The sequence below is a fragment of the Cavia porcellus genome, unplaced genomic scaffold (assembly GCF_034190915.1).
Source record: "Cavia porcellus strain 051 isolate PalLab524CR breed Dunkin Hartley unplaced genomic scaffold, mCavPor4.1 scaffold_28, whole genome shotgun sequence".
Classification (NCBI taxonomy): domain Eukaryota; kingdom Metazoa; phylum Chordata; class Mammalia; order Rodentia; family Caviidae; genus Cavia; species Cavia porcellus.
The window spans coordinates 9,996,712-10,014,380 of record NW_026947511.1 but is presented as its reverse complement, the minus strand read 5'-3'; the positions used below and the strand labels follow the sequence as shown (position 1 = coordinate 10,014,380).

The 17,669-nt window shown below is 36.9% G+C and overlaps 2 protein-coding genes across 2 annotated transcripts in view; both read left to right on the top strand.

Annotated features, from left to right (window-relative positions):
- Positions 1–5,698, top strand: part of Lipj (lipase family member J) — a 33,943-nt gene extending 28,245 nt beyond the window's left edge. Inside the window, exons 10-11 of the mRNA XM_023566745.2 lie at positions 4,446–4,517; positions 5,359–5,698. Coding sequence (XP_023422513.2) covers positions 4,446–4,517; positions 5,359–5,592 — 306 coding nt within the window. The 3' untranslated portion in view covers positions 5,593–5,698. The remainder of the gene's footprint in view (positions 1–4,445; positions 4,518–5,358) is intronic.
- Positions 1–17,669, top strand: part of Lipf (lipase F, gastric type) — a 74,032-nt gene that overhangs the window by 9,856 nt on the left and 46,507 nt on the right. The window lies entirely within an intron of this gene.

Below are 17,669 nucleotides of genomic sequence, written 5' to 3'. Positions count from 1 at the left end.
ATTTATCGCCCTTATTGTTCTATGTTTATGGGATATACCAGTGTATAGAAACTCCTTAAACTTAAAATCTTATAATAGGTATATAAAGAATAAATGTCAAATAAGTAAGTTACTACAATATGTTAGAAAGGGATACAAACTATGGCAAAGTGATAGGGGAAAGAATAGAAAACAGGGACCAGACACGCTGGGAAGTGGGTCCTACTTTGAATAGAGAAAGTAGGCTCAGGAAGCATCACTTACCATGACTAGCTTTGTCCTGGTTCCACTGCTAGTAGAAATCAAAACTGAGGTGGTCAGCACGAATATACAGGTAAAAACTTTAGTTGGGAAGTACAAGAAAATGAAAAGGGAAGGCATGGTCCTAACAAAGAACAAGCTGGCTCCCTAAATAAAGGAAGTGCTTTAGTTTGAGGAACAGAAGAGGCCTCAGGTATGAAGAGGCTCAGACTGGCTGTCAACAAAAGCGTGTCTTATGGAGTCTTATAGAGTCCTGTGGTGGATTGGGGTCTATTTTGTCACTCTCTAGGGTCTATTTTCATAGTTCTGGAAGAATGCTTGTGGCTTGGGGGCATTTTAGTTCCCAGGAGGTGACCATTCTTGCTCGGTAGGGGAAGCCTAAGTTCCCACCACAGGCAATTATTTGTGCTTGGGGTTGACTTCGTTGTGGGGAGTCTGTACGAGCTTTTCTTTGAGTCTGGGATGATTGCTGGTTGAGTGCAATGACTGGAGACTTCTAAGCTTTGCTCCAAGTGTTCTACAACTGGACATAGTTAAAGCTGGAAATTGAATATCTGTGAAAATTACTTCAGTTACTCTCATTTCGGTGTCCTTAGAAAGAGGGTGATACAGGCAAATTTAGGGCAAATACATTTTGTATTACTGACATTCCCTAAGTGATTAGCATGTCTACATGCAGGATAGACTGGTTTTAAAATAATAAAGGAGACAAGAAATGAAGATAGAAATGCCAACCTTCATCCTGCTTTTAGTATTCATTGGGCGTCTTCAGATCTAGCCTCTAGATCCCTGTTACCGCAAGTCTCAGTGAGTTGGTGACATTGAAGGTTTGAGAGAGATGAAGGAAATATCCATGTAGACATCTAGTGTGTCTTAGTCCATTCAAGCTGCTATAATATAATATAATTTGGACAGCTTAGAAAAGATACAAATTCGCACAGTCCTAGAAGCTTTAAAATTCAAGGTCAAGGGACTGGTAGCTTCAGTGTATGGTGAAGAATTGCTTTTTTATTCATAGATGGCAATTCTTATGACTACCCCTTGAGCAATTCTTAGGACTACCCCTCAGAATCATTTATTGCCTCCCTGGGAGACATTTAAGAAGCACGTGTGTCTGAAGTGAGGAGTAAGAAACTGAGTAGTAGGAAAAGGCGTGACACAAGTAGCAGAGAATCAGTTGGTATTTGGCATTCTCTCTATGTGACATTCCCAACTGAAACCTCAGGAACTTTGCCTTTACTGGCCACATTTCTATCACCTTTCCGGTCTTCTAAGTTCCGGCCAGAATCACCCATGAAGATCTGTTTACAGCATTCCACGTCTTCTCTAGCCCACATTTTCAAACTTTTCCATACTTCTTTTATAAACCAGTTCAAAAGTTTCTGAGTGACATGGTCAGATGTAGTCACAGCAATACTCTCAATTCTCCAGCACCAATTTTCTGTATTAATCATTTTCCCTCACTGGGACAAAAATCCCTAACACCCACAGTTAGAGGGAGGAGAGGTTTAACTTTGTCTCACACTTCAGGGGATTTAATCCACATGCGGTTGACTAGCTCCAAGTAAGAAACATCATGATAGAAGGACACAATAGAAGAAAGGTATTCATTTCATAGCAGGCAAGAAGCAAAGAGAAAAGGAAGGAGCTTCCAGGTTATGTTCCCAGTGATCTGCCTTCACAAAAGCCCCACTTGTAACAATACATTCAGCCATAAACTCACAGTTTTATTAATCCATCAATAAGCAAAGCACGCCATGATTACCTTCCAAAAGCTCTACCTCTGAATATAAAAGATTGGGGGATAGATGTAAACTATAATAGCTGCCTACAAGTCTGGGTGAAGAAATGGGGAATGTGACACACATGACTGCTGAGCAAGAGTAATGGCTCACGTGAGGTTTATAATTACTAGTTTAAAGACTTCATATGCGTAGGTTTTAGCTTTTCCTCCAGTTTTATTTAGTCCCTTTAGTATAGGCATGTAGTGAAAAGAGATTTGGAGTTTTCTGTGTTGTGTTTTTGTAAAACAATAGAAGTGGAGAAGTGCTGAGTAAATGTCAGAGAATAATGGTAATGATTAACTGTGGGATTTCAACTGGATAAAGAGGAGAGATGGAACATTGAAAAGGGAATAAGATACAATGAAAAACTGCAAGGATGGATGGGCTGAAGATCTTTCTGGAGCTGAAGATTTTTTAAAAATTTGTATACATTTCATTAGTTTTCCTCAAGTGCCTCTTTATAAACTTTGAAAGGAGCCTCTGTGTTCTGATAGCCATCTTCTCTCTGGGCTGCTTTTGCAGATATTAAGGTTGGTTTTTGCTTCTTCAGCTTTTGTACCTCCTGGAAAACTTAGATGTACATGAACTTCTTGGCCAAGAAGTGGTGGTGGGCTTTTTGGTAGTAGAGTCCTCCTAAGGTGTACTTGATCTCAGCTCCCTGAATATCTTCTCAAATATATTATAGTTGGTCTTCCAGAGATTTTTGGACATCTTTCTCTGGTCAATGTGCATCAGTAGATAGCATTTGTGGACTTTGTTCTTTGGTTGTTTCTGCATGTATTCTTCATAATTGCACATCTTAATGGTCCAGGCAACAATTCAAGTCTCCAGCGATCTGGTGTCTTCAGGGTTTGCCATGAACTTGTTCATAAAATGTTCTTGCTTAATTTTTGCATTTCTTTCCAGTTGACCATATCCAAAGAGTCTTTACACAATGTCATCACCTTTCTCGATTGCAGGGATGTTTTGGTGGCCTCTGAAGAGCATGAAATAGGGTAGATCATTGATGTGTCTGAGTTGGACTGGTTTCTGAGTGGAAAATCTTTGAGCAGTCTGTGGATTTTGAGGCTGCAGGCCCCATTGATCTGAGAGAAGCCTAGTACTCCCTCTTCCCAGAAGACCAAAGACTGGAGCTTGATTTGCTGCCCAGAATCCAAATGAACTCAGTGCCTTCCATGTGGCCCTCGACATGATGACTTCCCACCCCCAAAGGGCCTGCTCCATGGCCACTCTTCCATTTTTGGTGGCCGAGTCACATTGGCACAGCCATGATGGCTGAACTGAGGATTTTTGAAGCTGATATGCTAGAGAGAATTAGCAGGTAATATTCAGAAAAGAGAATGAATAAAAATTAGACTATGAAGGGACTACAGTAACAAAATGATGATGTCACAAGGTGAATGGTTGTGTACGGTGAAAGATAAGATCATTAAACACAAAATGTCAATAAACTTAAAGGTAAGATTGTTGCAAAGATTAAGTCAGTAAAGGCAGGAATAGTTTTAGAATAAGCAGGAACTAAACAGGAAAAACATCCTTAAGTTTAATAGATGATAACAACAGCAAACAATAGTGAGTGATTTAATGACATGAAATTTGGAGCTTGGAGTAAACACCTTAGGGAGGAGAAAGTAAGAATTACCTTTAAGAAGGAGTAAATATCCAAGAGAATTAGCTTAAAGCTCATCCCTAATTGTGCCAAATATGGAGGGAGGTAGCACCATCTGAAAGAACTACAGGGGAAGATTGTCAGTAAGCAAGAAGGTGAGTGAAGCCATTTAGAGAAGAAATTTAAGATACAGTGTTGATGGAGAACTTTTAGGAGTTGAGGAGAATTCAAAAGAGTTAGAAAGAGGAATATGTTGAGCCTTATAAAGTTTAGAAATTCAAGGATCATAGGTAATCTGATGTTCTTATGATGCCTGGTGTCCTTATGATGAAACCATATCAGGGGAAGAGGCATTATCAAATTGGATAATAGACTTAAAGCAGATAATAGAAGTAAGCTTGAGAAAGTTAAGAAGTGAGACAAGGGGTGGCTTTTGGAATAGTCTTTTGAGTTCTGTCCTTTGAGGCAAGGCTGTCTAGTCCCAGTGCAAGATACTCACTTTTGACTTCTATAGATGAACCTGAGGATTTCTGAGAAAGCCTAATATTATCACAAGCTCACAGACTCCCTTTGGGTACTAAAACAATTTGGGATGTGCATTTGTGTGAAGATAGAATCCTATATTTAGTTACCTCTTTCTTATCACCCTTTCCATTTTTTACAATAATTAAAGAGAAAAGCAAAGAAGCCTGCCTACATAAATACCACAGACCCAGTGCAGTGGGGCATATGTGCAATGCATATCTAACCTAAAATCAGTTGCTGCACTAATGAACAAATGAATGTGATGTTACTTCTTTGTTTTCTTTCAGCTTCTATATTCTACTCACTTGAAAGCTTTTGACTGGGGAAGTCCTCATCTTAACTTGATTCATTTCAATCAGGTATATAATTGTGTGTAACCTAAAACTCGTTTCTTCCTAATTGGCTCAAATGATTTTGGTATAGATCCAGGGCTGTCTGTAAGTCTCCACAGTGTAATAACACTCTGAGAAGGTCTGACAGATGACAATCATATTGATTTGAATTTATGTCATTATATTCAACCAAAGCTGCTTTTCCATGTTTCTATGTATTTTAGTATTATTTGGGATAAGCCTAGAGAAAGTCAGTAAAAGATTCATTACCTTTCAGGAGGAAAAGTATTGTGTTTGTACTATGCATGCCTTTGTATTTGGTTAAATAGGAAATAAAAGATAAAATGTGTTTCTTGGCACTAAAACCAGTTATCCTATCTGGGAAGGTAGAAGAAACAGTAATAATCAGAAACAATTTAAAAGTTAATGAGAATGTGGTAAGAATAGTATAAATGGGATGATGAAACTCCTGAAATATTAAAATCCACGTCTGTCTGACTCAAAGTGTGTGGTTTTCCGCCATACTTTTCTGTTTCAGCTAAACTCCAAGCCTGATGTTGTCTACTCATATTTAAAAATCTGAAGTAAAATTTGAATATTAAATTCAATGAGATTAGACTTGACCTGGAATTTAAATATTCAGAGTTGGAATGAGCTACATATTTAGTTTTGGTTTATGATTTATTTCTAAATAAAATTTATGATGCTTATTCTTTTATACTCTCAGCTTTTATAGCTCCATTAAGTTGAATACACTAGATTCAACTTATTCTAAAATAAATTTTAAATTCATTGTTGTGAAAATTATCAATAGAGCATTCTAATGGTCATTTTCTGTGAAACCCCTTGTTTACTCATTTATTTTTAGACAACTTCTCCATGGTACAGCATAGCAAATATGACTGTGCCAACTGCAACCTGGAGTGGTGAGAGGGACTTGTTGGCTGATCCTGAAGATGTTAAAATCTTGCAATCTGAAATAAAAAATCTCATTTACCATAAGACTATTTCTTACTACAACCATATAGACTTTTTGTTTGGATTAGATGTCTATCATCAAGTTTATTACGAAATCATTAATATTATTCAAGAAAATCTATAAAGAACCATGGTACTCTGCATTTATAGACCTGTGCTATTCCTATTAAAAATTCAATTGTATCTTATTACTATGTAAATTTTCTCATATATTTAAATAAAATGTTCAAGGAATTTTCTATTTTCTCTTTTTCTATTTTTTCTCTATGTGTATTCATTAAATTTATAGTAATTATTATTTCAGGACAAATGGTAGCTTTTAAACCAGTTTAAAATTTATTGACTTTCTTACTAGAATTTAACTAATACCAGAAACAATAACCTTAACCATTTGTGACTGCAAGAAATACCTTTTAAAGAAAGTTTTTATTTTCTTCAAAAGAATGTGAATTTACATTTTATGTAAAAATAAATTTTGGAAGAATATTTTAAGATTTGAAAGCTAATTTTCCTTTCTGTTTAATAAAGAGTAAAAATAATTTCCTAGCTATGGAAAGGATTCTGGGCAGAAAAGAGCAAAGAGAGTCTGAATGACAGTATGAATGACATTTCATATCATTTCAGGTCTTGTCTCGTGACAGTGAACATAGAAACTATAGAGAAGTTATTTTTTTACTTCCTCAGCATTTATCTTTCTGAGAATAAATTTGGCACTTTCCACCTCAGTGGGTGTTAAGACTGACTGACAGTGGTTGAGGTGTCATTCCTGGGTAGCCTGACATGTGGCCACACAAAATGTTATCCATTGCAGCTTAGTAAAGAAATGATCTAAGAGTTCCTTATGCACTAGGAAAGGACATAATGGTCAAGAAAATACTGGAAGTCAGCAACACATGTGCCTGCCTGGGAAGAACTAGGCTGTAAGCTCAATCTCTGCTCTGAAAGAAAGAGAGACAGAGAGAGAGAGAGAGAGAGAGAGAGAGAGAGAGAGAGAGAGAGAGAGAGAGAGACAGAGACAGAGAGAGAGAGAGAGAGAGAGAGAGAGAGAGAGAGAGAGAGAAGACTGAAAGATGGGATGAGGCTGAAAATTAGGGAGTACATCAAATAAAAAATCTACACAGCAATGGAAAAAATGAACAAAATGAAAAGTAAACCTAAATATTGAGAGAAAATATTTGAGAACCACATTATATGTGATAAAATATTAGTATTCAAAATACATAAAGAATTCACACAACTCAACATCTAAAAGATAAGTAACATGGGCAAAAATTGGGCAAAGTACCTTAATATTTTTCCAAGGGTACAAAATGACCACAAAATGTATGAAAAAGATCTCAGTCATACTAATCATCAGGGAGATGCACATTAAAGGAACAGTGACATATTTTGCACCTATTAGAATACCATAGCTATTATAGAAGCATAATTCATTTGTCCATTTGCAACAACATGATCCTTATGTATCGGGTCCTTACTTAGATCTACAATCTCCCAAACAAGTATATGGCAAAGGCTTAAATAAATGAGACAAGTGGTATGATTTTAGGCCTCCAGGAGGATCAAAACCTCTTCAGACTTCTTAACTCTGTGGCTCTCATGAGGACTAAGACAAAGAGCTTCTCTGGACCTCCTATATTTATTCCATCTCCAAACAAAAGAGTGGGGGTATTGAGGAAAGCCTGGAAAATGAGCAGAACCTTGGGAATCACTTCAGAGACTTCTCCGAGTAGTAAATGATGCCAATTTAGGAGAACCATCTTATTTCCATGATGACAGCTATGGTAGGAGTGAGATTGCAGGAGTGAGATGCCTTCAGTTGTAATTTCTATCTACTTAGTTGATATTTGATCCAGGTGTCCTCAGCTGGGGCCTCATCTTGCCTTTTGAGGTATCTCTGGCCTCACAGGATACTAGAAGTCTCACGGAGGTTCACTTACTATAAATCAGCTCCCATTATTAGGCAAGGAGCCTAGGCATAAGACAGACTTACAGATAAACGTAGAAATCCAAATAGTTAATTTTAAATACTGCTCAGAGCCACTTCATAATGGTCTCCAATATTTATGCTCGGTGAAGTTGTTAAAGAGTTTAAGAAATGGGGGCGACCACTGGTAAACAGGAGCATTTTATTAGGTGTACCTGACTCAGTCAGACTTCTATCCAAAGGACTGAGCCTCAAAAAAAAAAAAAAGTCTCTAGGTTTGTACATATGGCCAGGGGTTGACCTGTTTAGTAGTGCAAAAGCAAGTGTGAATACAGACAAAGGTTGTTACTATGTAGTGATAGTTTTGTAATTTAGCTGGGGAGAAAAACAATCTTTTGATTTTGTGGAGACATGATATCATAAACCTGGATGTTGTGAATGCAGTGGGGTATTACAATCACACCAGGAACAGAGCAGAGGTTAGTCTTGAAGGAAACAGATCCCAGGAGGAACAGAAGGCCACAGGACTCTGTTTGCAAGAATACAATTGTTAACCTGAGTAGAGGCTGATATTTGACAAAAGCTATCAATTGGGTAGTGCAGTTCTTGTCTTCCAGGTCTCTACGGTGGACTGTCTGTTCTTTACAAGCAGGGACAGAAAATAAGGAAGAATAAAACAAATTCCTAGGATGGAAGGAGCCATTCCAATTAGGATTAGAACCATTCTATTATTCCCAAAAGACAAAATCCAGCCCCTGAAGAAGGTGTTTGGTGACCATCCTTTCCAACTTTGGACTTAGAGATGGGCTAATTTTTGGATTCTGGTAGTAATGTCCTCAATAACCTTTCCATTGTCATCAATCCCTAGGAAACATTTAGTCACACTGAACTTTCCACAAAGCCCTCTTCCTTAAGCTCCTATTTTGGTAAATGGTAATTTTCATTTTTAAAACATTTGAGCAAGCAGATTCAAGACCTTTGTGATGTCATTGGTAATGAGCTCAAGTCCAACCTCTCAACCTCACAATGTAGTTAAGCATTTAATTGGAGTCCCATATCCCCAAATACCATCTTCCGCCCCGGTTGCCAGATCATAATACTGGATAGTTATTTCCAGGGGTCATTCATTGTCTTTCTAATCTCTTATTTTTATTGTACTTTTGACACTCTTATCAGATTCTTTATATACAGCATACGCTAGAATTTGTCTCTGTTTCTTGGGACTCAGGAAGAAGGATAGTATGATTTTCCCCAGTGTGTGCAATTCCTTGTCCACCTAGCTTGTAACTGCTGATCTGCTCATAACCCATATACTCAGTAAAGTTAAGAGGGTGTCTCCTAAATATTTAGAGCCTCTAGTAGGTACCAAGAATGACACAAAGAAGGTATATGGAAAAATGAGTTTGGGAGAGATAGCTGCAATATGTTTTGTTTTGCCTACCATAAAGTTTTTCTGAGTTTTGTAATACTGCTGTCCTAAACAAGTTAGTTGTCCCACTAGATCTGAGAAGGACTTTCCTCAGTGTAAAACATAATACCTCCCTATGATCAAGGTCTTTAGATGGTAAATACTAAGGTTTGTGATAGCAGAATCAAGAAAGCTGTGTGTAGAGTTTGTCCTGTGGCAGCAATTCCCTTGCTTGCCATGGCCCCTTCCATGTTAGTCCCCCACAGATAAAACATGAGGTGACCCTGAGGTTGTGGGCTATATTTCCAGCTATCTAGGTGAACAAGTTTGGTACTAAAGGGGAAGTTTCAGGTAACACTGGTGGGAGCTGTTCATAAAATGAGTTTAAAACTTGGAACTTCTGTGCCAAATGAGTTTGAATCTCCTTGAAAACATATGCATATGCTTGGGATCTGAAGTTGCATGACCAACCTTTAACATCCTAGGGTAATCTGTATCTTTTGGGGGCAAGTTTACCAGAAGAATGGTGAAGTTTTCTAGATAATAGGTCTTAGGTGGGCAAGCTGATTTGATGAGTATTCTTGTAAAGATAACTGTCCCTTGCTTGGGACAGTTAGAGGCTCTGAGCTGAATTTTTCAAGAGGCCACAAATCAATGGCCCAGGTTATGCAATGTAAGCAATACCATTTGTTATCTTGTTATGATTGGGGTGGGGCAATAGTAAAAGCTGGTCCCTTTCTGTGAGTCACATAAAAATACAGCAGTGTCTCTATAGCATCTTTCTCATAATAGGTCTCTGCATGAGGCTGCAGATGGATCCAGATACACAGGCTACCACACATAAAAATATAAGAAAGGGGCCTCTTTGTGATTTGCAGGAACTCTGGTTTTGTTTAGGAGGCCACTATCACCATTTTCTTTTTTTTCAAGCATGGATCTTGAAGCAAGACGTAGAAGGCAGAGATTTAGGGTCATAACAGACATAACATCAATTATCTCCCGAGTCACAGACTGAGTAGTCTGTCTGATTGTGAGTGCAAGGTCCCTGGTATATCCCTCTACACTCATAATAGGTATGATATAGCAGGGTCCTTGTTATAATCTTTCACAATCATGTGATATAAATGCAGTGGGGGCATTCCTGTAAGGATTTTCCCTGACCGAAGCAAGGAAGTTATAACAGAAAGGAAAGGGGACTTCTGTGGGTATTGTAACTCCACATCAGTCCTCAAGCTTCAGCTCTGTGTGGACTGATTGGCTTCCACAGTGACACGGGCAGAGCTGTGGCTTCCTCAGTCTCCAGTTTTGCATAGTCAGTTTCCAGGGTGGCTCGAGCAGGGCTGTTGTATTTGGTGGCAGTTTGGTCTCATTTCAAGCTCAGCTGGTTTGGATAGTCTAGATCCTGTTTGCTGGTCCACCTGCCTCAGGCCAGTGGCTTGAGCCAACTGTGATGGGTCCAAATATAGTTCGTGTAATTTTAACAGCAGTGGGAGTGGACAAGATTACGGGATGGGACCCATTCCATATAACCCAAGTAGAATCCCCTGGCTTGAAGTATACTGGGTCTGCCAGTCTTATGGGCATTCTCTCTTATATCCAACAATGAATATCTTGTATAATTCTTCCCAAAGCATCTGTATCATTAAGGTCAATTCCTCTGCTTCACAGAGACCCCCCCTTACTTTGATTTATGATTGAGGGTGACTGATTGAACAATGCTTCATAAGGAAAATACCCCAGTTATGTTTGTGTACAGTTTACTGAAAGCAGAAGAAAACCAAGCTTAATTCTCTCCTGAACTCTCTTTCCTGAAAATACATACCTCTGAGAAGTTACAGGTAAGGTTCATAACTACATTTCTGTAAAGAGAGCCCTTGGCATCCCGTTCTCACCAGGATCTGCTTTCCATTAAGACTATTTTCCCTTCTGTTTTGTTCCTGATAAGAAGGCCTGTAATACTCCATGGCATTCACAACATCGAAGTTTACGACACCTTATCTCCACAAGATTCAAAAGATTCTGTTTTTTTCCCCCATAGCTAAATACAAAACTGTCGCTACATGAATAAATGCCTTTGTCTGTAACTCTGTCTGCTTTCCCACTATTTAACAGGCTACCCTGGCCATATGTATAAAACCTAGCGACCTTTTCTTTGCGGCTCAGTCCTTTGGACAGAAGTGTGGTTGAGTCAGGTTCACCTAACAAAATCCTCCTATTCCCAGAGATTTCTCTGGTCTCTTAAATTCTGCAACAGTTCTTGGCAACCATGAAGGGATTAGAGACATGTTTACAGTCTCCTTTGCCTGCAGGCCCAAGAGGACCCCAAGCTGTGAGACTCCTGAAACCCTCTGGTGCCACTAGGTGGGACTTCAGCTCAAAGAGGCAATTGGCCCTTGCACAGTCTGGTGACATCTCCCTGACAGCACAACAGAACCTGTGGGGATTCAGAACAATGCAGAACAGTGTACTATAGGATGATGGTAAGGTTGGAGGCACAAGGCAGGATGCCAAGGACTCTCATTACAGGAATATAGTTGTTAATCTTACCTGTAACTTCTCAGAGGTATGAATTTTCAGGAAAGGGATTTCAGGAGAGAATTAAGCTTGGTTTTCTTCTGCTTTCAGTAAACTGTACACAAACATAAATAAAAGACTGCATAATGTCAATGATGTACAATTTTTTTAAAAAATGCTTAATGGGGGGCTGGGGATTTAGCTCAGCGGCATAAGCACCTGCCTTGCAAGCAGGCAGTCGTGAGTTCGATACCCGGTACCCATAAAAATGAAAAAACAAACAAAAAAAATGCTTAATGTATACAGAGTATTATGGTAATTACAAAAGGTAGAGAGGGGGAGGAAATGGGAAGATGTAGGTTAACAGGTTTAAATTTACAGTTACATGGATGAAAAGGGCAGAAAAATGACGGACTCCAAAAGTTTAAAAATAGTGCTTTATTAGCTGAGCTCAGCAGCAACACTGTCCCAGAAAAACAGCCAGGGAAGTGTGCTTCCAGCCAGGGGCTACAGGGAGTTATAAAGTAGCAAGCCGCAAGGGCAAGGGTCAGGTCTTAGGATCAGTTTGTTCCCATAAAAGGTGATTTGGGTTAGTTATACAGGAACCAGGGAGGCGCATCGAACAGTTACAGAAACCAGGGAGGCAGGGAGGGGTTACATGGCGAGTATGTTACAAGGTTGTAACTTAACTGGCAATTACACAAGTTTTACAGGAAGAGAACAAGTTATAATAAGTACAGCACATTTTGGGTTTTTGAGCTTACAACAGTAGAATAAATCTAAAACTAATGTGGAGGCAAATGACTGTAGTTAATAATATTGAATAATATATTGAAAATGTATTGACAGTATATTTTAGATCCTCTTTTTGCACACAAATTGTTATTAAAGTAGTTTTGTACATGAAAGAGAAGTAGGAGATAGTATGTTAACTTGCTCACCTAATCATTTCACTAAGTATATATGTAGAAAAATCATATTGTATACTTTAAATATATACAATACAAAATAATTGTTTTGGGAAAAACTGTGCTCTGACACTGTTGCAGTTTTCTTCGGGTGTCAATGAGGCCATGTTAGTCAACGGTATTGTCAGTTCCACATACCTACTAACTTTCCACTTGCTCTTTCTGTATTGACAGAAGGAGTGCCAAATTTCCAAGTAAAATGGATTTATTTATTTTACTTTACGATTCTTGCAGTTTATTTCTTCAAAAATTTTTATGTATGTGTAAACACATTTTTTTTGCCCTTTTGATTAACTTGACACAGTTGGCATTATATGACCTGCTTTATCTCTACAAGTATCTTTGTTCTAAAATCTACTTTGCTGCTACCTTATTGAGTATTTTAAAATTACAGTTTAGCTTTTTTAAAAATTTTTTTAGCATGTAAAGGAAGTTTCTAATGGGAGATAGAACTGGGTCTTTTCTTTTAACCCAGATTATTCCTGTATTTTAACCTGTAGTGCAGCCAGAAACAGTGGAACTAAAGAAGTTATGCCTTTTCATTCACATAAAAACAGCACCCGAAAGCCATTCCTTCTTCCACTTCCTAAGATAGATAGAGAATCACATAACAAAACCCAGTGAATCTCTGATGCCTAGAGAGGCAAGAGCACATTCTCTGAGCCTAACTCTTAGTGACCTTCACCCTACTAGTAAGAATTTATGAATAAGCACCTCATCTCATGGATGTAATTAATATCAGAGAACATTGTAAGAGAGTCTGCATGGTGAGAACAGCTGAGATGACACAGCACAGTGTCACTTCACCTGGGCTAAGGTTACACGTCCCGTAAATTCCAAATCAGCTGATTTATCTGACAGTTGATATTGTGGGCTCTGATGTGATCTATGTGCAGTGCTTTTGCTCTTTTGTCCTCTGGTGCCACTTTTCTATTGTGTCATATTTTTTGCTGCCACAGACTTGCCCTGAGCATAACTTTCCATGATCATCAATACAAATAACTGCTTTCCACCAGCTTTGCAATTCTTTGTTTATCATATACAAGAGCCTGAGTTATACCTGCTGACTTCAACACATGCTAACAATGATGTTTAAATCATTTACATTTAATGTGATTATTGATATACTTGGTTATAAATCTTCCTATTAATTTTATGTTTTTGTTCCAAGCATTTTTGTATCTTTTTGTTACTACACTATTATATGTTGATTCTGTATTTTTGTGATTTAATTTTATCTCCTTTCTTGGCTTAACAGGGATACCATTCTGTTTCTTACAGTATTGTTTTAGAGGTTTATAATATATATCTCTTGGTATTTGTACTTTTTGCCGTATTTTTCACCTGTAAATGTTACCAATTTGAAATGTGTTAACATTTTTCTTTAGTTATTTATCTTTTGAAATGTATTTTTAAAATCAGAAAAAAGTTTTACATTTATAGAATAATTACTATTTCTGATGTCTGTCAAGATTTTGTATTGATCTAATTTCAACCTAATATGTATTTTTTACAATAAGAAACTTCCTTTAACATTTATTAATGGTAATAATTTATACTACCTCCTTTATGTCTGAAGAATATTTATTTTCCTTTCAATATTGAATTCTTACATACTAAGAGAGGTTTGTTTCTGTTTTTTTCCAAATGAGTGATGTCTCTGTCTCTGTCTCTGTCTCTGTCTCTGTCTGTCTGTCTTTTATGCTGGGGATCAAACTCATGACCTTGCTCTTGCCAGCAGGTGCTTGTGCTGCTGAGCCCCAAGAGGTTTAATTCTTAATTTTTTTTATACTGGCTTTGGCTTTAAATTAGATTGAAAATAGATTTTCTTAGAAAAAATTCTATATTTTTAATTAGACTATATAACTTTATTATACTTGTCGAGTACATTATTTCACTGCACAATGTTTTTTCTCATTACTTCCTTGGTTAAGTATAAAAAATTCCATTGTCAATTAATTTGTTTATAAGCATCACAGGTATTCTCTGTGTGTGTAAAATGTCTCTTTTAGTTCCATTCTTGTTTTATTAAATGAATGCTGATATTTGGAAGGTGGCACAAAGTTTCCACAAAAAAGGATAAAGATAGAGATTCTTTTGATGGCAGCAGAGAGTATTTATTAACTACAAATGAAGAGATGTGCTGGGAGACTCCTATAGTTTCAGACACAAGCATGTTTAAAGAAGAAATCATAAGTGCTTATTTCCTTGTGAACTATGGTAAATTCTAAGAGAAATATTATTTGTACTGGACAACATGAAATGCTATAGCTTGATGTAATTTTCAAGTTGATAGGTATGATTTTCTTCTTCAATTCTGTTTCATTTTTTCCATTGCCAAGAGACCTACCTAGGTTTTTCCAATACAGTGATGGAGATAGCTTGGCTTACACTGGCTAATAGAGTGAATGGTCCAAATCTTTCTCAAATCCACTTAATAACCCCACATCAATAACATAACATTGAGAAATATCAAGCACTGAAACGTCAATAATCACAAACCATGTGGTTTTTGTCATTTGGGGTTTTTTTGTTTGTTTTTTGCTTTGTTTTGTTTTTGTATAAAGAAACTACTTCCAAAACAACACTGTATGTGGTGATCAAAGTAAAGCTAATGTCTTCCTTGAAATTTACTGTTCAGTGTCTTATCAGTTAAAAGAATTCCATACCTGCTTGTCTACTTGTTTGAAATAAGTATGTTGAATATAATACTATACATATGTATAAAATATTAAAAAGATTCTATTAGCCTTAGCTTGAGAACCTAAGATACTGTTTGTAAAATGAAACAGGAAATAAATTAGGTTGTGTCCATGCATCCATTAACTTCCTCAATACTACTGAAGGTATAATACGTAAAGACCCCTCTACCTAAAATTAATTCAGAGTCATTTCCACATATTTTAAAGACTAAGTACAAAATATGTCAGTACAACAGCAATAACTACATAAACTAAAGAGACCTTTTTAATGCAGATTTGCATTTCAGGGCAGTGGAAAAATTAAGCCTATTGAAATAGTGCTACTAAGATGGTAAAATTCAGCCAAAAATATAAAATGGACCCAGGGGCAGTGTTACTTTTTTGAGAAGATAAAGCAATGGCTGGGCAAATCTGTGCAGCTGGCAGATAGACATTTAGGTGTTAGTCTTTTCCAGAGAGACAGGTTAATGACTGAAACCACTTCATGACCATGGGCCATTCCAGCTGCTTATATATTTAGGGTGTTGATTCTAGATCTAACACTATCTGTGACTTCAAGACAATGAATAATAATCCAGAATTTCATTAGCTGACATTTGTTTTATTTTCCTTATATTGAATAGATCAGACCTGGGTAAGTTTGCCATTAAGAGGCACACCCTGCTACCCTTGCCTTCTGAAACATGTTGCCTCCATCCTCAGTGCGTTCTGCATGGCTGAACACTAATGGAACATCAAAATTTTAGCCATTTCTTTTTGAGAATGAAAGATATATCGCTTCTTAGCCTTTTGGCTAAGATCAAGTGGAGAATGGAAGATATACATTTCTCCAAATGTCAACAGTTAAAAACATGATAATTGTCTTACATATGGCATATTATTACATTTTTATGTTATAGTATCACACAGTAAAATTTTATCTAGCACATATTTTGACACTTTCCCTCTGGAAAGTTTCTTTCACGACCTAGTTTCAGAATATCATAATGTATAATTTATCATTACCAAAAAGCATTATTCAATATTTCATGTGGGTGTGTTACAAATTTTAAATCTTGTCTTGCTTGGTTTACAACTGTCATCCATGAAATGTAAATGTTAGATTCAGATATATAATGTAACTTTATTCCTATCTTAATTTTGATATCATTTTTACCAGTAAGGTTGTATAACATCATCTACAGCTAATGATTTCATGCAAAAGCACATTATGTATACCATAATGTTTTATGAGTTGTTAATATTATGCACTATTGCATTGTGTTTTTGCTATTTTCACTTTAACATGCAACCAAGAACACTTTGTATTAACATGTTTAAGCGTGGCTAAAAGTACATGGAAATTTTTTCTTTCAGTCAATTCTGTTTTAGCTATGTCACCTCCTATTTTTTCTTGTCTATTACTGATTCTCTCTTGTAACAGTTCTTGGAATTTATTACATCCAATTTGTATTTCCTTGGGTGGTAGCATTGAAAGGAACTTCATTAGTTATTTAGTTGTTGGTTGGACAGCTATAAAAGCATGATGAATACTTCTACACATTTCTGAGTATATTAATGTTTGGTTTCAGAAGACATTATTGTTAAACATACACAGTATGAAAGATTATTCAGTTATTCATTTTATTTTCTATAGCGATAGCATCTTTAGAAAAATTGAATGCATTCAGAGATGTGGTAAATTTGCCTTTATATGTAACAAATTTGTCCTTTACAAATTGACATTTTCTGGAAGTCTAAAAATCTTACATTATAAGCTGTTGAAATGAAATTCTCAAGTGTATTTGTTTTTGTCAAGAGATTAATTTTAAGGTTCAAGATAAATTTTTGAAACTTTTACTTTATTCTGAAAATAAGCATGACATTTCTGGATCAAGAATTATTATTGTTTGGAACAATCCCTCTATCAGTCTCCATGTCTCTTTTTAGGACTGTTTAGTGACAGCCAGACGATTAAGCCTGGGTGTGTGTTCAGAAAGATTTTCAGGTGCTGCAGGAGAGGAGTTATAGAATTATGAATCTGGTATTTTACACAGTGGCAGAACGGTTTAGCTGTAACCTCTCCTTCCTGAAAGAGAGAAAGAAATTCTGGGATTTATATTGGGATACAAATTATGAACTCCATGACCTAGAGAGTATTGTCAGCTTTCCTGTTGCTGAGACACAATGCTCACTTAAAGTGGGACAGATTCAATTAGTTCATGGTTTCTTGGGATTTAGTTCATGGTGAGCTGGCTTCAAGGCAAGAACAAATATGGTAGAATGGGGCCAAAGCAAAGTTGTTTAGTTCATGGTAATCAGGAAGCAGAGCAGGGGAAGACTGCAGGAAAGAAGAGGTGAGCGACAAGACATAGACTCCCAAAGATGTACCTCTGTGACTCACCCAGACTCAATCAGAAGTGTGTTTTACCAGTCTGCACTGAGGATTCCAAAGTCAATCAAGTTGACACTCTATCCTAACTGGCTACACAATTATATCCTGCCTTGAAATGTGAGCATGGTGTTTTAAGACAAAGAGGAAAGCACCTAACACAAAATGAAAGCATTTGAGTCCAAGTAGTAAGTTTTACTATTTTATGAATTGGAGAAGATCACTAATACTCTTTAACTTGTCCTTTAAAATGTCATAATTCCCTTTGTTCAAATGATATGGAAATTAAATTCTTCACTTCCAAAGAGTAA